The sequence below is a fragment of the Mirounga angustirostris genome, unplaced genomic scaffold (assembly GCF_029215605.1).
Source record: "Mirounga angustirostris isolate CCGP_5_RB_7025 unplaced genomic scaffold, mMirAng1.0.hap1 SCAF_3, whole genome shotgun sequence".
Lineage (NCBI taxonomy): Eukaryota > Metazoa > Chordata > Mammalia > Carnivora > Phocidae > Mirounga > Mirounga angustirostris.
This window is the reverse complement of record NW_026991711.1, coordinates 346408-369209: the sequence shown is the minus strand read 5'-3', so window position 1 is coordinate 369209 and position 22802 is coordinate 346408. Positions and strand designations below refer to the sequence as shown.

At 59.0% G+C, this 22802-nt stretch overlaps 1 protein-coding gene across 1 annotated transcript; it reads right to left on the bottom strand.

The window, feature by feature from the left end:
• Positions 1-12676: 12676 nt before the first annotated feature.
• CUNH13orf46 (chromosome unknown C13orf46 homolog) lies at positions 12677-22129 on the bottom strand. Its single transcript, XM_054505905.2, has 6 exons — positions 21621-22129; positions 17634-17721; positions 17477-17524; positions 16489-16536; positions 14882-14949; positions 12677-12795 (listed from the first exon to the last, which is right to left on the bottom strand). Exons 1-6 carry the CDS (start codon positions 21830-21832, stop codon positions 12729-12731), a joined length of 531 nt encoding a protein of 176 aa, XP_054361880.2. The 5' UTR covers positions 21833-22129; the 3' UTR covers positions 12677-12728.
• Positions 22130-22802: the final 673 nt, after the last annotated feature.

Sequence of the window (22802 nt, the reverse complement as noted above, 5' to 3'; positions counted from 1 at the left end):
AGGCCCAAGTCACGGCCACAGTGCCTGTGTGGCTCCCTTGTTGGTGGGACAGGTCTGCGCCTGAGGCCGGGCTGCGCCTGGAACCCAGACCCACTGACCACTGGGGGCACCTGATGGCCTCACCTCAGTCGGGGCTGTGGGACTGCCCACGGCTGCTCTAAGGCATTGCACCGAGGGCTCAGCTGAAGCCCCCCGCCACTGTCGTCCTACAAATGTGGGGGTCAGAGCAGAGGGCTCACTGGGCCCCGCAGTCTGGCTCCTGGAGGCTCCTCACTGACCAGTGGAGGCCCCACCCCATCTCTCACTCCACAGGCAGCACCTTTTGTCTCCCTCTGCCTCTTACCAGACTGCCCCTGTCACAAGGCCCCTGGGATCGCCACCCAGGGCAATCTCCCACCTAAGATTCCTACCCTAACCCCCATCCCCTCCAAGCCCTTTTACCAGGGAAGGGACACGTCCACAGGTCCCTGGACTGGACATGGGCGTCTCGGGGGAGAGGGGAGCACACTGCAGGCGTAACTGTGGTCAGGGTCCTCCATGTCCCCAACTTGGACGACACCTGCCAGGAAACACAAAGCCTCCTGCCTTTATGTCTTGGCTCAAACATCCCTGCTGCCCAACATCCCTTCCAACAGCTTTCCCCTGGCTGAGCCTGTCCTTTTTGGAAACTCAGCTTCCCTTATAGCCAGGAAGCCTTCCTGAACCTGCCCTGTGTCCCCGGGGCCATGATTGGGTCATATTTTCTTTATTTATTTGACAGAGAGAGACACAGCGAGAGAGGGAACACAAGCTGGGGGAGTGGGAGAGGGAGAAGCAGGCTTCCCGCGGAGCAGGGAGCCCGATGTGGGACTCGATCCCAGGACCCTGGGATCATGACCCGAGCCGAAGGCAGACGCTTAACGACTGAGCCACCCAGGCGCCCCTGGGGTCACCTTTTAGAACAGGGGGTGGGGGCACGCCTGAGGAATCCTGGACCTGAAGCCTTGAGGTTGCCTTGGTTTTATTTTCACCTGTAAAATGGGCACAAATACACGTCTTAGCCCCAGAAAGGAGGGAGTGGCCAGGCCCTGACTGACCTCATGGCTTGGGGTCCCAGGTTCCTTTTCATGTGCTGTGTGAGTTGGGCCAGAGGACCGAACTCTCTATGGCCTAGCTGTCATCTGCGAAACAGAGCTAATGACGAAACCAGTTTCTGAGGGTTTACACGGGACCGGATGGGTCATAGGTCTGAATCTTGTAGGTGTTAAAGGTGGTTCACTGTGAAAGGGATCAGCTGCAGTCCTAGAGAGACCCCGGGCCAGGCAGAGGGCTGGGGGTGGGGCACGCAGACCCCGTGAGCGAGCCGGCCGATGAGGTCATGGTTCTGACGCAGCCGGGACCAGGCTCCAGCCGCGGCTCTTGCCCATGTCCCCCAGCGCTGCCTCTGAGCCGGGTGGAAGCCACGCCCTGGAGACATGGCTGCTTTCTGCAAGTCAGCACGTGCCGGTTCCAGCTATGACTGGAAAGGACTCGAGCGTCGAGGGCCAGGAGGGGTCTGGGTGAACCCAAGCAGGCCCTGGAGCGATGGGGCCATCTGGCCAGTCCAGGGATTGTTGTTCCCCAGAAACAAAATGCAGAGCCAACACCAGGGTCCTCCCAACCCTCTACCCCCCAAGATAATCCACCCTGAAGCAGAAGACCCTCCTATTTTCAGCAACCCTTCCGCACCCCCACCCCCCCCCCCCCCGCCGCCGCCAGCTGAAAATGCTGCCTGGGACTATGCCCGTTGAGCATTTCCTTAGGAAGAAGGTTTTTTAGGACACCAGACAGAAGGACTGCCTCTGCCAAGAGAGAGAGAGTGGCTGTGCGTCCGGTCTGGAAGTGGGGCAGGCCTCACCTCCGTGGTCCCCTGTCAACTGGAAAGGGCAGCTTGCCCCTCGCAGGGGGCCTTGAGAGCATGTGGGGCCCAGTGCCATCTGCAGTTAAGAACCTTGCCCTGTTTCTTCCTTCCATCTCGCAACCCTGGGCTTGGTGTGGGTCCCACTCTGCATGGTGGAGGCCTGGGGCCTGCTGGCCTGGGGAGAGGGGTTTGCCCTCCACCCCTCACCAACGTTCCTTTCAGGATGTTGTCCTGCCGTCCCAATCTCCTCTTGGGGAGCTTTGACTTTTTTATTTTTAAATACGGAACTTTTTTTTTTTTTAAGATTTTTATTTATTTATTTGACAGAGAGAGAGAGTGAGAGAGGGAACACAAGCAGGGGGAGTGGGAGAGGGAGAAGCAGGCTTCCCGCGGAGCAGGGAGCCCGATGCGGGGCTCGATCCCAGGGCCCTGAGATCATGACCTGAGCCGAAGGCAGATGCTCAACGACTGAGCCCCCAGGTATCCCTGGAGCTTTGACTTTTGAGTGGGACCCAGGTCCTTGGAGAAGTGACTGGCTCATCTCCCGCTGGTGCAGGGAGAATATAAGATGAGCTTGGTACATCCTGTGGGGATGAAAACCAGGAAATGCTCCCCAGTGGAATTAATTAGAAAAATAAGAGCTTGTTGAAGGACACAGGGCACAGCCTGAAGGCGCTGCTGGTGGCCACGGAAGGGACCTTGTGAGCAGCAAACCACGTGGTGACGGTTCTACCCCGCAGGGTCAAACACACACACTTGAGTTTGTGCCAAGGTGACCGGCTGAGAAATAAGCAGACTCCTCTTCTTTCAGAAGGACCTCCATTAGCCAATAGTTGTGGGAGTGGGAGATAGCAGACCAGCAAAGCCCCAGCAGACACGACCACCGTGGGACGCTAACCCACAGGGGACAGTGTGAGGAGACTCAGGGTTTGTGCCCCAAGAAGACTGTGGGCTTCTGTGTGAGACTCGGCAGCCGGCCACCCTGACCAGGCGGTCGAGGCCGACATGGCAGCGGAGCTCTTGGGGGCCTCTCTTCCTGGCTCTCCAGCACCAACCACAGGGCAAGCTGGCCTCGACAGCAGGCGACCCCCAGGTGCTAGTAAATACACAGGGGAGGGCACCACAGCCGTGTGGAGGGGGGCACACCCAGCCCTCTGGAACCACGTGGTCGGTGTGGCTCCCAAGGGTTAGACAGGATCAGGTAGACCTCACGTCCACAGTGTGGCCGGCCCCCTCTCTGAGGTGGGGCAGCCCGAGCACTGTGGGTGCTGAGCAGCGCCGCTCCCCAGATGACACACAGAGCCCCCTCCCAGGGAGCCACTGCTTAGAGGGACTGGTCTAGGTGGTCAGCTGGATTCAGCAGTCCACTGGGTAGGCAGTCAGCTAGACAGCTAGTCAGATGGGTGAGATGGTCAGCTGGGTCTGGTTAAATGGGTTGGGTAGTCAGCTGGGTTAGGTAGTCAGCTGGTAGGTAGTCAGTTGGGTTAGGTGGTCAGCTGGTAGGTAGTCAGCTGGGTTAGGTAGTTAAGTGGGTTGGGTAGTCAGTTGGGTAGGTAGTCACCTGGGTTAGATGGTTGGGTTACTCAGCTCCATATTAAATGAGCACCCTGGCAGGGCCACTCTGCGTCTGAGTCTATTTTGCTTCATCTTGTCTGGGAAGAGGTTTAAACCAGAGCATGGTTCCTGTAGAAATTCCCAGGACCAGGGGCCACTCTAAGAGGAAGGCCACTGGGAAGGGAAGCACGTGCCGAGAAAGCATCCAGCAACTGGGCTGTGTCAGCTGTCTTGGAGCAAATCAGATGTGACACCCAGGGCCCTTTAAGCCCCAGCGGGCTGCTGGGTAACCTCGGTGACCACGGCTGCCCCCGCCACACCATAAACTATCCTGGTGCCAACAGGGCAGCTGCTGTTCGGGGCCCGCACTCCAGGCCAGGCCAGGGCAGACGCAGGACAGCAGGACGGGCAGAGGCCCCAAGGCCGGGCAGACGCAGATGTGGTCGTACTGTGTGTACATGACGTGCACTGTGTGTGCGGTGTGGCAGGTCCTCTGAGAGAGCACTGCTGATAGACGGAGCCCTAAGAAAGGGGAGGAGGTAGGGCCACCTGGGTGGCTCAGTCGGTTAAGCATCTGCCTTCGGCTCAGGTCACGATCCCAGGGTCCTGGGATCAAGCCCCATATAGGGCTCCCTGCTCGGCGGGAAGCCTGCTTCTCCCTCTCCCACTCCCCCTGCTGTGTTCCCTCTCTCGCTGTGTCTCTCTCTGTCAAATAAATAAATCTTTAAAAAAAAAAAAGTGCATGTTCTGTTTCATTATTTCTAAAATAAGAATGACGCGGGGACCCCCCCACCTGAGAGCACGTGAACCAGGATGCGACCGGGGTGCCTGGTTGGCTCAGTCATTAAGCGTCTGCCTTCGACTCAGGTCGTGATCCCAGGGTCCTGGGATCAAGTCCCACATCGGGCTCCCTGCTCTGCGGGAAGCCTGCTTCTCCCTCTCCCACTCCCCCTGCTTGTGCTCTCTCTCTCGCTGTGTCTCTCTCTGTCAAATAAATAAATAAAATCTTAAAAAAAAAGAAAGGTGAGGAAGCTGCTGGGCAGGACGGTCAGAGCTCTGTGCTCAGAAGAGGGTACAGGGAAAACCTTGTCCCTTAAGGCTGCGGACATCCCTCACTCCACAGCTCTGGGCAAACAGGACACAAGAGTGCTTGCAGGGCCGGTGAGCTGGGAGTACCCTGGGTGGGTACGCCCGCATGGGCAGGTCAGTGGTGCGGCCCCAGGGGCCCCAAGAAACCCAACGCCCAACCAGCTGGGGCAGGGGCTGCTGCCACCGTTTGCCATCCAAAGAAGCAGGAGCACAGGTGGCAGGAGTTTTATTCCGGCCTCATGTGGTCACCAAGTGTTAGGCCGGTGACTCCTTGGGAGCAAGGGAGCTCAGAGTCTAATAGGCCTGTTTATTCATCCAAGGTGATGGGACCCAGGACGAGTGAGGGCTTGCACAGATTTGAGAAGGAGCTGGTTGGGGAGCCAAGAGGACCTGGGAAAGCACGTGTTCAGCAGGGACCAGGGGCCAGGACTGGGAAAGACTTGCCGAGCAGGCCAGGTGGCCCCCGCAGGCGCTCCAGCACACTTGGGCTCCCCAGCTGGCTGTGGTCCTGGGTGTCCCTGTTGATTCTCAAGCTTCCAACGCATGGGCCTGGAGAGGTTTTCTGGCTGACAGGAGCAGGTCCCTGGACACGCTGCCCTGTAAGTGAGCAGGCAGTGGGGTGTGAGAAACCCAGAGCAAGGCCACTTCCGGGGCCACCAGCCAGCAGTCACCTTGGGGAGGTTCCTGGGTCCCTTCCACCTCCAGTGGGAGGTCTCTCTCCTCCCCAGGCAGATGGGTTATGCAGGACCCAGGGGTTTGGGACATGATTTGTGCCTTCCTCCCCCATAATTCTGGACTGTCAGCCCAGACTGCTCGTCTTGCCTTTTTCAGGAACCCACATCAAGCCTTGGCATGCCGGAAACCCCAGAGAACGAAACCAGCCATAGGGCAGGGCTCAGGCTGTCTTCAGACGTCCCGCTGTGGGACCTGGGGGCATTTCTCATCATTCCTAGGAGCCGGAGTGAAGTTCTCAAGCACCCGTCCAAATACACATTCGTAGCTGGAACACCACACAGTGATTTAGAAAAACCCACTGCCCAATGGATGACACAGACACCACACGGCTGAAAGTGCTCCCCTACTTTTCTCAAGAACGGGCAACACCTACAGGGGACGGTGGTGCACCTGCTGTGGGGGAGGGGCCCAGTGACGGGGAGGGCAAGACAGAACCTGGAAGTTAGTGTTTTGGGCATCAAAAACGTTAAATACTTAGGGATAGACTTGATGGAAGTGTGCAACTTGCACACTGCAAACCGGAGTGTTGCTGGGGGAAATGGAAGATGCAGGCACGCTGAGGGGTCTGTCCTGACCAGCACTGAGCTCTTAAAACCCATGCAGTTTCCCAAGGGAGAGGAGTGTCGTTCACTATTCACAAGGACCCCTTTCTACCACACTTGGACTCCTGGCTCCTAGCCAGGTGAACGTGACCCCTGGCCTCTGACCTCTGGGGAGGCTGGTGGTTGAGCCAGTCACCAATGGCCAATGATCGATCCGTTGTACCTACACAATGAAGATAAAGCTTTTGGACAGTGAAGTTCACCGAGCTCAGCTTTGCAGTCCCTGGTAGAGTGTGGGTGTCATGGGGTCCCCACTGCAGCTGGCTGTGCAGTGGGGGAGGCTTGGGGGACGGAGCCCACAGCCTGCAGGGTCCACGCTGACTCCAGGCGGTTGGTGCCAGAGTGGGATTGCTGGCCAGCCAACGGGTGCGAGAGAATCAGGGAGTGGAGTTTGCACTGCCGGCTCCCAGCTCCCACATGGGTGAGGGGTGTGTGGGAAGGAGGGCTCTCAGCCGAGGGAAGGGACACTCCGTTCTGACCTCTGGCGACCTGGCAGAGCCCGGTCCTTTGTGCAAAGCACGGATGTGAGCAAAGCTGGGCATGAGCTTTCCCCTCCGACCCCTGCTCTGGGGGGGCCTGGGCTGGTGAGGCGATGGCCCCTCGTGCTTTGGGGCTGGTGCCAGCAGGCACTGGACCTGGGGAGGTCATCATAGCCATGGGCCGACTGGTGACCCTGCTCACCCCGCAGCCACCCCACCTTGATCTGCTTTCCCCCGCAGACAACACCTACTGTGTCTCTGGGTTTCACCTCAGCCCCCCTACCTGCAGCCCTCACTGCCCACTCACCAACCCTTAGCCAGGGAGGGGTAAGGCCCTCACTGGGGTATGGGGGGTAAGTGGCCCCTGACACCGTCATGTGTCTCAGAGCTGGACGTTGGTTTGCATTTCGTAATTCTGTTCAGTTGCTGAAACAGACATGTATGTATCAGAGGAATCGGGGAAATGACGTTTCCCAATTATTTATTTAGAAAACCCTGCCAGAGGGGCGCCTGGGTGGCTCAGTTAGTGAAGCATCTGCCTTTGGCTCGGGTCATGATCTGGGGACCCTGGGATCGAGCACATGTCGGGCTCTCTGCTCAGCGTGGAGCCGGCTTCTCCCTCTGCCTCTCCCCTCTGCTCGTGCTCGCTCTCTCTCTCAAGTAAATAAAATGTTAAAAAAGAAAGGAAAAACATGCCAGGGGCTGGAGCCCAGATTGTAACGGAGGATTCGGGTGCTGCGAGGCAGGTCCAGCAGCGGCGAGACTGTGTCCCTCCGCCCAGAATTCGGTTGCAGACTGAGGAAAACAGAGCAGGGTGGGACGTCCCCGCCTGTCCTTCGAACGTGTTTCCGGGGATTGGCGTTCCCATTCCTCATTAGGAAGGAAACAGCAACAGGACAGCGTGTAGCCATCCCCATGTCAGTCCTTCGAAGCCCGAAGGGAGGGGACAGCTCCTAGTCAGAGGGAGATGGCGTTTGTGGCAGGCGAAGGGCCAGGCAGAGCTTGGCCCGGCCTGGTGCCGGGAAGTTCCGCAAGGACCCCTCCAGGGCCACTGTGCGTGGTTGGCTTGAACCGTTCCCCACAACAGATATTTGCAGGGAGGGGGTCCTCCTGGCTGGAATTCTGCTCTCAGCCTGCCCAGACTCTTGGGGCAGCGATTGGGAAACATGCTTTTCAAGGTCACAGTTTGGGGTGTGACTCAAGGCAGGAATGCACATGCCTCCCTCCCTCCCTCCTCCCAAGATTCTGCACCCAGCAGGCCGGAGGCAGGACTGAAGGGCTGACTCCTGGGCTTCAGGGCCAGTTGGCTGAAGACAGAAACCTGTCTCCTGATGGACCGCAGTGAGGTTGTTTGAAAGCAAATAAGTCAGTGACCTGAGAGTGCCCAGGGGGTGTTCCGACAGAATGAGTGGGACAGGAAGCAGCCAGCAAACAGAAGGAGCAGCTCCCCCAGGGGATGATTCCAGAAGCAGAGTGCATGCCCACCAGGGAGGGACAAGGCTGGCTCCCCAGGGATCCATGAGCTGCGGGGTCAGAGGAAGCAGCGGGGGGGCCAGGGGGGGTTTGAAGGAACCCTGTGAAAGCATTGTGAGGAGCCTGCCTGGGCCGTGTCCCCACTGAGATGGGGGACTGGGTGACATGGCCAGGGTTCCTGGCTCTGTGGGGGCAGAACGAGCACTGAGGCCCAGTACCCTTGGAACCTGTGCACCTTAGTTTTCCCATCTGTAGAATGGGATCGCCCACGCCCTCCCGGACTCACTGCTTTGTCAGAATGGAATCCATCTAACCCTGCAGCCCAGAAGACACACTCCCCGGCTCCCAGCAGAGGTCGTGTTGGTCAGAACCGGAAATAGCTTTCCCACAGACTGTCCCACCGTGGCCAGGTGCTGGGCCCAGTTAAGCCCGGTGTGACCCAAAGGGAGTTGCCAGACTGAGAACCTCCTGCTTTGTGTACACTGTATTCCCAGAAAACCTGCCCCTTGAAAACAAGTGGAGGGGAGACCTTGGGGAAGTCTAGCCAGCCCTAATTAGGGCTCGTGCCCCCATCCTCTACACGGGGTTCTCCCTCTCTCCTGCTCCCAGGGCACCTGGGTGGGATTCTCAGACAGGCTGCATTCTGGGGCAGGAGGCCACAGGACAGAGGAGAGGGCTACAGGGAGGAACGCCTTTCCCTTTGCCCAGGCTTGGGCTGCTCCCAGACGACACTCACGGCTCCTTGCACTGGTGGTCCTCTATCCCTGGTAAGCTTCTCCCCTCCCAAGGCCCCCAGACCCCCACGCCATGGCCAGGCTGTCCTTACTCAGCTCCTATCCTCCAAGGCAGGCCCTCATGCCCCCACATCGCTGGGGACCGAGGCATCTGTGACAGCAGGCTCACCAAGGGCCTCAGGATGGCCACAGTTTGATGGAGTTTCACCGTTTATTTTGTGGAGGTCATTGTGGGAAGGATTTATTTAGGGGTGAGCTTCCACATGAACCAAGAATTGTCCAGCCCTGGGAGGTACCCAGGATGCTCTAAATAGTGGTGCCAGGGAGGACTGTCTGCCTGTCTGTTCTACGGAGCTCGTGGGGTCATGGGTCATGAGGTCCGAGGGCAGGGCGGGCCAGCACCTCAGAACGTGACCTCTGGGCTGCGGGTGTAAGTTCTGAGCCTTAAATTGGAGGCGCGGAGATGCACAGTGCACACAGGGTCTGGGTCAAGCCCCCGGTCCTGCCCACGAACTGATGGCCAACAACGCATTCACATTCCAGCCTCCCCTTTAGTGAACAACCAGAGTTAAAATTCTCTGATAGTGATGAAGCGACTCGCCATCGCCTCCTCTTGGACAGTGGCGGTGACCTCCCGCTGAAGAACAGAGGCGGGGATGCGCCGCACCAGGCCTGCCACCAGGGGGCGCACTGGACAAGCGCCTCTGCGCGCTCAGGGCGCGGCTGGCGGGGTCCGGGGCTGGCTGCAGGAGACGCATCTTGCCCCGCGAGGTCCGTGGAGGCAGCGGGAGGGGACCAGAGGGCAGCCGCCCCAGCCGGAACAGCATATTCAGGTCGGCACTTGGGCAAGGTGATCTCTGAGGGCAGCAGCCCGTGACCGGCGTCCCCCAGGGTCCCTCACACATACACCGTCAGCTACAAAATGGGGCTAAGAATCGAACTCACCCTGTAGGCTGTTGTGGAATTAATGACTTAAAATTTGCAAAACTGCTCAGGACAGTTTCCTGTGCTTGGCGCAGAGCTTTCTGCGGTTGCCGCTGTTGTCCGAGGGCTCTCACATCGCATTTATCTCTGCGGTGCACTGGCCTGGGGTGCAGCCAACGGAGGTCTCTTCTCAAAGTGATGAAGTTCATTTCTATGGAACTACCGTGTTCACTGGACGCCCACTATCCGCTTGTGACATAATGAAAACTTGTAAACAAAGAAACTGGGGTGCAATGTGATGCCGATCTTGTAAAAAAGCTGTATTTATCCATCTGCTCCATACATAGCTCTCTAGAGAACTCTATGAAAATTCTAGCACGGAGAACGTGAGAGAGAGGACAAATTGAATGGTTTTGTTAGCTCCCATATTACCCACAAGGAAGATGCGTATAGAATCCTATATTCTAGGGTGGGTAGAATTACATTATTGGAAAGAATAGGCTGGAGGCATTGCTGTGGGGTGTTTGGGGGCCCAGGAAAAGCCGCACGTAACCTGTGTGGCTCCATCAGCCGTGTGTGGGCTTGACCCTGCCGGTCCTGTCCTTGCCCCAGGAGGGCTCTGTGGGCCTCTCTCACTTACTGGTGTCTGAGTAGGTTGGGGGAGCCCCAGCAGGGTCAAGAAAGAAACCAGGTCATGCCTGGGACCGCGGACGAGGGGGACCACCACCTGGGACCATTGGCCAAGCCTGTTTGTGACAGAAAATGCTACCAGTGAGCCTGCATCAGGGTCCCTGGCAGGCTGAGGTGGGGCACCCTGAGGACCGGGGGGCCTCTGAGCAGGGGGCAGCAAGAAGAGGGTTCGAAGGCACCCTGGGCCAACTTGGCAGCCGAGGACTCGGGATGAACACTCGGGCTTCCCACTTGCTTTCTGGCATGCTGTGTCCAGTGGCGAATGAATGGGCCCTCCTGTGCCTGTGAACCAACCTCCTCCAGGCTGTCTGCTCTTCCAAACCTGCCTCTCCCCTCATCCCCCTCGGGGCTGGTGCATTTCTCTGGCAGGAAAGAGCGTCCTACCCACGGGCAGGGCCTGCTCCATGGAGGCCTCAGCGGGGGCCGAGGTACAGCTAGGCAGGGACTGGCAAGCCTTGACACGCCCAATGGAGGCTTGGCGCTTTCCTTGTGTGTCTCCCCCCTCAAGAGCCTCTGGCTCCCAGGGCCCCGGCCCGCAGCTCAGGGACTTGGCATGTGAGCAGGAGGCCGGAACCAAAGCCACCACACCTGCAAGCCAAGCTCCTCTGGTTACCCCCCAGGCCCGCCCTGGACCAGCTCCCCTGCAGACACCCCCAGACAATATGGAGCAGAACCTTAAGGTTCAGAGGCCCAGTGAAAAGTCCGACATGCATTTGATTTGGGAGAATTTATACCCTAAACCGGTGAAAGGTCTCAAGCAAGCCAGCCATGCTGGGCACACCTGGGGCCTCCCTGCTTTCCAGGCCCCGAGAGGCTAGCAGCCACACATCATGACAAGGGATGGACAACGGACGGAGAGGAATGGCAGGCAAAGGGCCACCCAGGCCCAGTCACCCTCCTGGCCTGTGTTTGAGCGTGGGCATAGAGGAACCAGCAAAGCCACTCTGGCCAGTGCTGCTCTGTGGAGAGGGCCCCGGGACCCAGGCATGGAGCTCTGCTCCTCCCGTCCTGGCCAAAGGGCAGACCAGCTGTCCCTCCAGAAGCTTCCTGGATGCCTTGGTAGTAGGCAGCAGCAGTTAGGGGTCGGGCAGGGACAGGGGCTGCCTGTCTGGGGGCTGGGACAGGGCACAAGCAGGGGCCCCAACCTCCGTGTAGAGCACCTCTGAGCACCTGGCATATTATGAGCACTCAGCAGAGGGGCCTTTTCTGTGATCTGGTCATGCAATGACAGCATGGCCACATGCCTGTCCAGGGACGCCAGGTTCCATGGTTGGATCTCAGCCCACAGTTTCCAGCTGCCTCTGAACCCCCCTGTTCTCAGATGGACAGTGTTGCAGAGGGACGGCGGCTGTTTGGGGGTTTCACCTGTCTGACTCTTCTGGCCTCTGGGCCCAGACATTCCTCACCCTGAGATGCTGCTTGTCACCGGCCCGTGTCCTCCTGCACGCTTGCATGTGCCGTAGGTGCGTGTGTGTGTGTGTGTGTGGGCACGGCTGCCCACACGGTGCTTTGTGGGCAAGTGTATGTGCTCACACAGGCATTACCCGTGCACGTGTGTGTCCACATGCATGCAAGGACACATGTGTGCATGCATGTTGTGTAGATGTGTTCATCCATGCACAATGTACGCCATGCGTGCATATACACGTGTGCGTGTACGTATGCTTGTTCATGAGTGTGCATGTGTGTGCATGAGAGTGAACGGGTGTGTGTGCTGTGTTCTCAGTCTTCGGCTGGACCACAGATTGGCCTGGGGTGGTTTGCTGAGACTCGGCTGTCTGAACAGAGACACTCCGAACCCCTTGTCAAGGCTCCCTTTGTGTGGCCCTCTGCTCCCGCACCCATACCCTGCAAGCACCATCTCCCGAGCCTCGATCACAAGGCAGGACCCTGTGAGCCCCCTGGGACTGGGACCTCCTGCACGCAGCCGCAAGCGTGGCCCACTCCTGGCGAAACTCACCTCCCAGGGCCTCAGGGATCACGCCCAGCCTCCCTAAGGGCTCCTCTCACTGGGGCTGGGGCCCCCCAGGTGCATTTGGGGCCAAGTTTGTGGGCCATCGCTGAGAGTAGAGCCCTCTCCAGGGCCCCATGGGATCTGACTTTGTTTCTGGGTGTTCATAGGATCTGAAAGGTAGGGCTGGGTGATCACGGCCGCCATCATGCTCATGTGACCTGGGAGGCTCAGCCTTCTGTCACTGAGCCCACCTCCCTTCTCCCAGTTACATTTCAGGGAATGAGATGCATGGAAGGAAGAGATAGGGATCCCTCAACAGAGACCAGAGAAGGAGAACACCTTCCGTTCACACTTTATTGTGTCTTTTTAAAAGATGGCATCGTCCCTCAGCCAGTGGATCAGTGGTTCACACCTGGGTGGTCATCAGTGCCCTGAAATGGTTTGAGTGGTGTTTCTCAGGGCTGCTTGTCTGCACCCGCCACCCCCCCGTCCCTCCCTCCCAGGTCACTGCAGGACTGAGGAGGCTGGGAAGTCAGGAGAGCAGCTTCCTGTTCCCTCCAGATGCCCCCTTGCCTTCCAGCCCAGTCCCAGTGCAAACTACCTTCTCCAAGGCCGCTACACACTCTCCTTCACCTTCCTTCTGGTGGAATAAGGGATGCAGCACACCCAGCTGGTCTTGGTCCTAGAGGCCAAGAGGAGGGCAGAGCAGGTGAGAGACAGGCATCTCCCACCCGGGCTCAGAGCCCAGGGCCACAGGCGGCACCCCTCCACCCCAGAGGCGTGCCCCCTCATCAAGCCCAGGGGCCCAGCGTTTGTCAATCGGAGGGTGACAGGGCCCTGCACACACAGTCAGACTCCTGAGCAGAACTGGGCTTGCCTTCCCACCAGCTGCCTGAGCTTCCTCCAGCCCACCCAGTGCCTTTGTGCTCTGTGCTGGGAGGCCTAAGAAGGGGCCCCTTGAACATGAAAGACCTCCCAGACCAGCTGAGCAAACTGCTCCCCTTGGCCCCAAAGCCAGGCTGTCTCCTGCTGTCCCCACACCCAGCCCTGCTCATTTCCAGAACACCACAGCCTGTGCTTTTCCCTCCTGGCTGGTTTCTGGGGTCTCCACTTCCAACCAAAGCTGCCTCTGGGACGAGTCAGCTGTCGCCCTTCCCTTTGCAGGGACCCCACAGCTCAATATCAAAGCATCCCACTGGGCAATAAGTGACAGCTGGCCTATGGGTCCCCAACACACCATCTGAATAGGATGAGGGAGAGCCTGGAGAAGCCTCAGCTCTAAGGAAAAAGGAGATGGCAGGTGAGCAGGGCAGCGGGACAGACAGGTCACCCTGATACTGCCCAGCAGGCGTGAAGGCCAGGCCCACATGGCGGGCTCTCCACAGGCCCCCTTCCCACTGGCTAGCCAGCCTCCAGCAGCCAAGGCTTGGATCTGTGTGCTGGCCCTGGCTTACAGGCTTTCTGGGGGCAGCAGAGTCATCAGGCGGGGGGGCAGAGACCACGAGGCCAAGTGGGTGGACTGGGGATTGTCTGGCCCTTGGGGCAGAAAACAAAGCCACCAAGCTGCGTCCAGTGTGGCTGAATCCATGGCCACATCCGTTAAGAAACAATGAGAAAAATAAAGGTCTGCTTAAGAAAGACCCACCTACGTTCAGCCTAGATCTGGAAGTGTGCCAGGACAATGCCGGCATCTTAGCAAAAGCCGGGGAGACCCCCTGTGTAAGTAGAGATGGGCAGGAGTGCGGGGCCGTGTGAGCCAAGGGGTGACCCGTCCTCCCAGAAGCTCCCCCGCAGTACATACAAGTCTGGGGGAAGGTGGTGGTTCTAATGACACCACCAAGTAAGCAGAGGCCCCAAAGCTGCAGGCGCTCGCAGTGGGCGATGCGGAGATGGTGCCTGTGGAGACCCCCAGCCCCTCTCCTGAGGGCGTCGTGTGCGTCCCAGGTCCAGCCTCCGAGCCCACGTGCTCCTGCCCCATCCTCACTGTTGCTAAGAGGGGGCCTGGCGGACCTAAGGCTTGTGTGTTTCAGTTATTTAAAAAGGACCATGTGTCGGGTTTACAAAGTAATTTACTTTGTATCTAAATATCTGTTAGAGATATTTTTCTTTTAAAAAGTGTTTAAGCAAATAAGCCGAGATATTAATATAGTTAATTCTGAGAAGTGGAAAATTGGATAAATTGCTATTTTCTTCTTAGTGTTTCTCTATATTGCTTAAAATAAAAATAGATCCATGGGCCCTTGGGTGACACAGCGACCTGCTCCCAGCGCCCTTTATGGCCTGAGGATGTCGTGGAACTTGGCTGGCCCTACCCAGTCTCCACCATAAAACGGTGTAGGTAGTCAGGGCAAATGTGCCTCCCACCCCAGCTCCGGGGCCCACTTTGCAGAGGCTCTGGCCGGTGATGGGTCCTCCCTCCTGGTGAAACCCCAAAGTGAGAAGCTGGAACCACCCACATGGCAACACTTCCCTCTCTCCTTCTCTGCTTCCTCCCACCTCTCCTGCCTCATTCTCTGGCCAATTTGTCAGCTCATGGGATGGGGAGAAAGGGTCTGGCGGGGGTGGTGAGTAGGACTCCAGGTAAGGGTCATCCCGAAGTCCCACCGCTCCCCTCTCAGCCCCTTCAGACTCATCGGTGCTTGGGTGTCTGCCCGCACGGGGAAGGGAGGAGTGCATGCAGTGGAGTTCTGCCCATTCAGCATGAGGCCCAGTGGGCCCACCGGACACCGCAGTAGAGGAGAACCCCCCCCCCGCCACGCATCACTCACTCGTCTTCTGACAAACCCCCCATGTCCATCTGGGACGGCTTCTCTTCTCGCATGGCACCTGTGACCACCTGTGGAAAGTGGCAGGAGCAGTTCAGGGAACCATGCTGAATCAACCCATCAACCACAGCCACCAAGGCCAGACCTGCTAGACCTGCCCAAGGACCAGATGGAGGCATGGAGACTGTGCTGGCACTGAGACTCTTCCCAGAAGGTGGGGCACCCTCAAGTGAAAATTTCCAAAGAGGGGGAGGGGGCACCTGGCTCAGTCAGTTAAGTGTCTGACTCTTGATTTCAGCTCAGGTCAAGATCTCAGCATTGTGAGATCAAGCCCTGCGCTGGGCTCACATGCTGAGTGTAGAGCCTGCTTAAGATTCTCTCTCTCTCCCTCCCTCTGCCCCTCCCCTCCCCTGCTCTCTCTCATTCTGTGTGTGTCTCTCTCTAAAAGAAAGAAGGGAGGGAGGGAAGGAAGGAAGGAAGGAAGGAAGGAAGGAAGGAAGGAAGGAAGGAAGGAAGGAAGGAAGGAAGGAAGGAAAGAAACTTCCAGTTAGGGCACCCTGACCAAGAAATTGTGCCCTTGATGTGGGTCACTGTGACCTCCAGACTGTAATCCCAACTCTGTCACTGGATGACCCTCCTTGAGTTCTTAAGACCTGTGGTACCCCTAAAATAGCCTTGTGCAAGGTTAGTAGCCAGCATTCTTCACTGTACCACATGTTTTGGGTGCAAAGAGATAGGAGGTGCAATCTGGAAAAGAACAATCCCTAGGCAGGAGCTTAAATTTCCAAGATAGAACTTCAAAACACTTCCAGAGATGGCTGCCCACTACAGCTGAGAAATGGAGGACACCCTAGGACATTTGTGTTGGATGGTCCAGACAGGCCATTGGTCAACACCTTCATTGTACAGAAGATGATACTGTGAGAATGATGATGATGATGATGATGGTGATGAGGTGATGGTGTTGTTGGTGGTGATGGTGATGATGGTGGTGATGTTAATGTTGGTGATGTTGATGGTGGTGGTGGTGGTGATGGTGGTGATGTTGATGGTGGTGATGTTGGTGGTGATGTTGGTGATGTTGACGGTGGTGGTGGTGGTGGTGATTGTACCTGATACTGAGGCTTTCTGGGTATAGGCACCATCTGAGTGCTTTACAGAACAACCCTGGAATGTGGGTACTACCAAGATCCCCATTGTATGGATGAAACAACAGAGGCACTGAGAGGTATGGTGACTTGAGTATTTACTGGCAGAGCCAGATGTGGAGGCCAGGTCTCCAATTCCCAAGCCTATGCCCTTTGTATCACCCCAGTGTGATCCCAGAAGAGGTTCTCAGGGCCTATGGGCACCGTGAGGGTTGACCCTGGCCCTGGACCCTCTGATGATGCCAGGATGCGTGCAGGTTGGAGGATAAGAAGGAGGCAAGGGTGGCTTTCAGATTCCCAGGCCAGGCCTCAGCACCCCAGAGTCCTCCTGGCACTGCTGGCCCGCCTTGGCCTCAGCCTACAATACATTCTTGTGGGACAGGTTCATTGGACAAGCCTCGTGGGCCCTGAGCACCAGCATTCCTGGCAGGTGGTCTGGCTCTGTCGTCTGAGGGCTTTTACCTCCTCGGCATGGTCTCCCAGATCAATCTCCACAAACACAGATGGTTTCTGTGAATGGAAACCAAAGACGTATGGATGGCAGGCTAGGGTGAGCTGGAGAGTAGAGGAGGCTTCCTGGGAGGGGCACTGGGCTCCGGGCCCTGGGGCAGCCGGGTCTGCATGACCACCACTGGGGCCACAAGATAGTGGTTGTGCTCAGTGGGGGCTCCTGAGGAGCTGGGCAGAGAGGTGCTGGCCGTGTGGATGGCAAGGTGTCCATGGCCAGTGCTGGCAGAGAGAAGGGAAGGACTATGGCCTCCCATCTCTTCCTACTCACCCCCTTAGGTCCCTGAGATCCTGGGGTCTCCCCTGGCTTCCCCCTTTGAGAACCAGGGCTGTGGGTCACAAGGCAATGCCCGGAGCTGCCCATACCTGCACACTGCCCACCAGCCTCCTGGTACCCACTCTGCCCCGTGCTGGTGAGGACTCCCACTGAGGCACAAAAGCCTCAGGCAGCTCCAGGGGCTGCCGCCCACCTGGGCCGGCCCAGAATGCCAGATGTGTCTGGGGATGAACCCCTGGATCCCACCAGGGACTGTCGTAGGTCCTGATAAAACAGGTCCAGCTCCTTCTCCATTCCCTCCCACAATTGGGAAGAAAATGAGAGCCTCCTTCCCTCAGAAAGTGCCCAGTGGGGATTCCTACCACCACTCTGATGGGTCTCTGGCCAGTGCACCAGGGCATGGGCAGGGGGCATGTCTCTGAGCCACCTGTCAGGTCCCATATGCCTTTGGCAACTGTGCTGTTTGGAAAGCTGGGGTTAGGATGCCCAGCATCAGCCAGGAGCACAGGGCTGGGCCCAAAGTCTCTTGGGTCGAGGTTGCACTGGGTCCAGCCTGCAGCATGGCCCTGCCAAGAGGACCCCAGGACCACGTGTCCACAGCCTGCTGGTGGTCCCACAGGACTGTGCCTGGCAGGCCTTCCTGTTAAGAAAGTCAAAGGCTCTTGCCTCTTTTCCTGGAGGGTCATCCAGCTTGATGGACTCTGGTCCTTGTTCCTAGGGAGGACACCCAATAGGTAAATACCAGCAGGACCTGAGGACAGCGGACATGTGTCCGGCCAGCCCTCCCACTCTTGCCACTGGCCTCTGGGTGGCTCCTCTTCACCTCTGGTTCTGTCCTTCCACCATCTGGGTCCAACTTTCTGAGGGCGTCCTGATTCTTCTCCTGCTTGTCTTCCTCAGAGTCTGCCTGACTGTAGGAGGAGCGGGGCGATGGATCAGGATGGGCGCCATGGAGATGTGGCTTCGGGCTGGCCCTTTCTCCCCTTGGGTGTTGGGAAAGTTCTGGGACGTCCCCTGTGGAGCAGCGTGGGACAGGGTGTGGAAGCCCTTCCTCCTGCCTGGGGGTGTGAGGGTGGGTGGGCTGGAGGACGAGGCAGAGGTGTCCAGCACTGGGCATCAAGGACTAGGCAGTGCTACTTGAGGAAGGTTCTATGGCGATGTGGTGGTGCCGGGGGCCTGTCCACCAATGGTGCACATCCAGACCTTCCCCAACAGATGAGACCTCTGGCATGCCCAGCGGTCTGGAGAGTCGAGTGCAAATGTCTGCCTAGGACAGTCACCTGCTCCAAGAGTCTGGGCCTTGGCCAGCTGCAGGGGCTGCAGGGGCTGCAGGAGGGGGGCGGGGATGGCTCGCAGCCCTGAGATACCCTCCCACCTGAGCCCTTGGGGTCTTCTCAGGACACCTTTTCTTCTCAGGGTTCCTTCAGGGTCCGAGTGTCGACCTCGGGGCTGGGCCTGCTCCCCACCCCACTGTCTCCTGTGTCATCCTTGTGTCTGAAAACCACCTCTCCTGGACAACGACCACCTACCAGCTGGCTTCTTCAATGTCACCTTGTAGGTCCTTTCCCTGGTCCTCGGACTCTGGGGAGGAAGGAGCAGCATTTGCCATCAGCTCTCCCTGGGCCCGTGGCCTGGCCCTGTGAGGACTGACAGCACCCCAGCCCAGCCCTTCGGGGAGTGAGGGGCCCATAACCTGGCCCTACAAGGACGGACAGGCCTTCCTGCGGGTGCTGAGTCTGAGAGGACAGTCCAGGTCCCATTTCTGGGTGGCCGCATCTGAGCCCAGAATGGTAGAGGTGGCTGGTTCCCGGTAGCTGCCGCCTCCCCTCCAGCAGCTCGGTCCCCCGTCCTCCAGCCCCGCACACCCGGGCCCAGGATGCAGACACGGTACAGCCAGGTGGGAAATGACAAAGCCTTCAATCATCCTTCTGACGGGAGGCCTGGTGAGAAGCCTCCGAGCACCCTGTTACCGCAGAGGATTTCCACACAGAATCCCGACGGCTCACAGGTCTCAGAGCTGCGGACACCTGTGGGCTGGGGCGGTGATGGCTGGGCTCCGGGAGGCGGCCTGCACACAGCTCCTGCTTCTCGGCAGAGACCAACAGCGTGGCTGGCCCTTGCGCTCTCCCATGACATCCTGCCCTGGGCCTGGGGCCAGGGATCCCCTGCCCCATGCCAGGCGACCTGCCTTGGTGGGAGAGTCATCTCAGCCAGGCCTCCTGGGTGCTCAGGGCATGTGGCCTTGGCCGTGTCGTCCGGACACTTCTCTCTGACTCGTGTGAGTCGCCTACGGGTGAGAACTAGGGGTCCTCCGTCCTTCTCTTGTTGGATGCACCCACACAGGCTCAGAGACGCCGAGGCCGCTGCTGGCTACCCGAGACAAAGCCCTAAAGGCAACGGGCAGGGATCTGAGGGAGCAGGGCTCGGGGTGGGGGGTGCAGCCTTTGGTCCTCAGAGCGTTTCAGAACTTAATGGCTCTCGAGACATCCCTCACGGAGAAGCCGCTCAGTCTCCACCTCAGAGAACAGGACCTGAGTGATTCAGATGCAGTAGTTTTCTAGCAGGGATTTTAGAATTGATTTCTTTTGGAAAAGCTTCAGCAGGCCCCCACCTGTAGGCACTCATGTGCATGCGTGTACGTGTATTTAGAAGACCCGGGGCTGATCCCTGAACCTGCTTCTTCCTATAATGTGTATCTGGCAAGAAGGAAGAATCAGTAAAAAGAGAGACGTGATTTCTTTTCCTCAAAGTAGACCCCCCAGTACATCTTCTGTCATAGAGGAAGGAGATTAATACTAAGTGTCTGCAGGTCTCGCCCCTTTCCTTCTTCTAAGAGAGCGCCTGAGTGTATCAGGGCTCTGAGCATATCGGGGCAGTGAGTGACCCCTTAGTCTGGAAGGCTCAGCCGACGAACGTGCAGCAGGCAGAGGGCTGGGGGCTGACGTGTGCCACTCCGGAGCTGAGTGAGGTCTGAGGACAGAGCAGCGGGGTCTCCAGAAGGTTCCCTTTGCTGCCTCTCTTCCTCAGCCGAGATGTGGCTATCTTCAAACTGCTTACAGATTACGTTTTGGCTGTGAGACCGCCTCCTGGGGTCCAGTGGGTGGCGGCGGGCCTGCAGGCACAGGCTGGGGGTCGGGCTAGTCAAGTATCCGAAATTGTGTCGACGGTGGTGCGGAGCTGGCTGGGGACAGGGAGCGACAGTGACCAAGACCCTCTTCGTAACAGGCCTTGATTCTGTGGTGGGGGTGCTTCAGGGGCCTGACGACACTGCCTTCACCTTGGCCACACAGCTGAAGGCTTCAGCAGGTCCCACCCACCTCCTCTCTGGACACACCCCCCCCTTGAGCATGCACGAGCGGTGGACGGAGAGCTGGCTGCGGGCAAGGGTGCCCTCGCACAGGAGGGGTGGCAAGACGGGCCTGAGCGCCAGGGTCCCAGGCCAGCACTGTGGACACAGCGGCGTGAGCCCGGGCAGGTCCCGCGGGGGCGTCCTGTGCAGGCGGCCAGGGTGGGGAGGTGGGCTCAATGCGTGGCCACCCAGGGTCCTAGCACACAGCCGCTGGGTTCCTGCTGTTCCCTCTGACACTGGGCTCATCCTGAGGCCCGACTGGACAGCAAGGCTGCAGATGTGCTCCAGCCGGCCCTCGTCCCGCCCACTGGGCTTGCAGCCGGGCTCCGGTGTCCTCCTCGCCCCTGCTCCCGGCTGGTGTACACCCGCAGGGCCCCCTCTTCTGGTCCTGTTTTGCCATGCGGACAGTGGGACCTGGAGCAGCCTGCCCCGTGCACGGCTGGTGAGCCTGCTGCTTGCCACCCTGTGGTCTCCGGGAGGTGGAACCCCTCTGGGGTGTCCTGTGGGGCTGCCAGGTCACCTGAGGTAGGACAGGGTGCCACGGGGCTGCCTCTCTGCCATTCACACTGTTTGGGGAGACCCAGCGGTGCTGGTGGGAGTATGGGAAATGGTGGGGGCGAGATTGTCCTCTCCTGTGGCCGGCCCCGTGGCGGCCTTATCAGACAGCCCGTGGGTCAATTTGCAATGTTGCCTGCATAGACTTAGTTTGATCTCTTCTTTGGGAAGCTTCACTCCTCTTCAGCGAGCCTGCGAAAGCGTCGCCCTGCTCAGAGGGTTCACGGGACGGAGGTGGTGGGAGAGCCTCGCAGCAGCCCCAGCCGCCAGCCAGCGGTGAGCACCTGCTCCTCCTCCCCTCCTGAGATTTTTACACCGAGAGAGCAGATATTCGCCCCTCGGGCTGGAACAGCAAACCCCATTTCCCACTTACTGTGTTTCAGTTCCGCGGCGTCCCAACATCCTCGTAAAGGGCCACTAGCTGGGTGGCCTTCCCAGCAGAGCCAGAACCTCGGAGGGCCCAGCAAATGACTGAACCAGTCACCTTCATCTCTCAGCCAACTCCCCCCGGGGAGAGGAGCTGGGGAGCCCGGGGGGAGAACCTCACGGTTCACACAAGGACTAGGTGTTCTGCCCGGCCCCCATGGCAGAGCGTTTAGGGAGAGCTTAGGTGGCAAGCACCGCCACGTGTAAGTTAGCGGGCCCGTATCCCTTGTCCGTTACCCCCATGGGCTCACTGCTGGCCCTGCCTGGCAGGTTCCCTGAGCGGGACCGACCAGAGACGTTCCACGTGGCCACGGCCTTCTGGATGCACAACCCACCTCGCCCCACTCCCGACCTCAGCACAGCTTCCCGTGGCCGCCTCAGTGGGTCCCAGCCCCTGGTTCGGCCACCGGCAGACCCCGGGTCTAGCATGCTCTGCCCGGCCCTTAGGATTCTCCGCAGGGGCAAGGGGGCCGGGCTGGCGGGAGGGACGCCGCTGGGGGCCTACCCGGCAACTTGGACAGCTTCTTGAGGCAGCTCGGAGGGTCCCCCTTCTGATGCAGGCCGCCCACACTCCTGCTCCTCTGGAGCTCGGCCACCTCGCTGCCTGCCTTGGGGTGTATGGGGGCAACCCCTGATGGAGGGGCCCCGGGGCCCAGCCGGCGCCTCCGGTGTGTGGCCGCGTCCTTCTCCATCCTCCTCCCCTCCGCCAGGTTTCAGGAAAGAAGAGGGACGCAGGCTCCCAAGCGCACCCTCAGATGGAGCGCATGGCTTCCAACTCTGTCCGACGAGCAGCCCAGTGTGGCCAGGGGGCCCCCGTTGCCAAGTGGCCCCTGTGACATCACTGTGCAGTCAGAGGTCAGAAGTCAGCCCGGCGCAGCCCTTCCCGAGGCTGCCCTCCCTCCGAGGCCTTCATCAGCCCTCGCCCAGGCAGTGTGGATGCTGAGCACTTCTGCTGTGGGGTCGGCCTCAAGCCTTTGGACGATTTCCTCGTTTTGAGAATCTTTCTTTTCCTCTTAGGGACGCCACCACGGACCAAACTCGGGCAAACGGCCCAGGGCTCGGGAGCGGCAGTGGTGGGGTCACGGGCATTCGTCCGGGCGACCAAGCGGGGAGGCTGCGTGTGGTGTCGGGGGTGGACGGGCAGCTGCGAGCTGCCAGCTGGCGAGCGCGGCCGACACGAGGCACCACCACGGAGACTCGGACGCTGGCTCCCCGCCGCCGGCGGGCGGCCAGGCCGACATAGACGCGGGCGCCGCCAGGACTGGTCTCTCCGGGAGCCGCTCCGCCAGCGCGTGCCTCCTCCCGTCCTCCCACGGTCGACCCTCTGCATGTCCCTGTCCTGATCTTCTGTTTGTTCGGGTCTTCTTCTGAGTCTAGTGACATTAGTTTCGGGGACAACATAGTGTCTCAACTCTCTACAGGGTGCTGTGCTCACCTCAAGTGCAGCCGCCTGTCACCTGGCCGCGCCCTCCCTGACGGCACCGTCTCACCCTGTGACCGCGTCCGTCCACACCCGGAGCCCCGGACCTCCCTGCCCTCCGCGCGCCCCGTTGATTCTCTGTGTTTATGGCTCTGATTCTGCTTTCTGTTTATTCATTTGTTTGTTGTTTATAGTCCACTTGTCAGTGGACTCACATGGTCATTTGCCTTTATCAGTCTGAT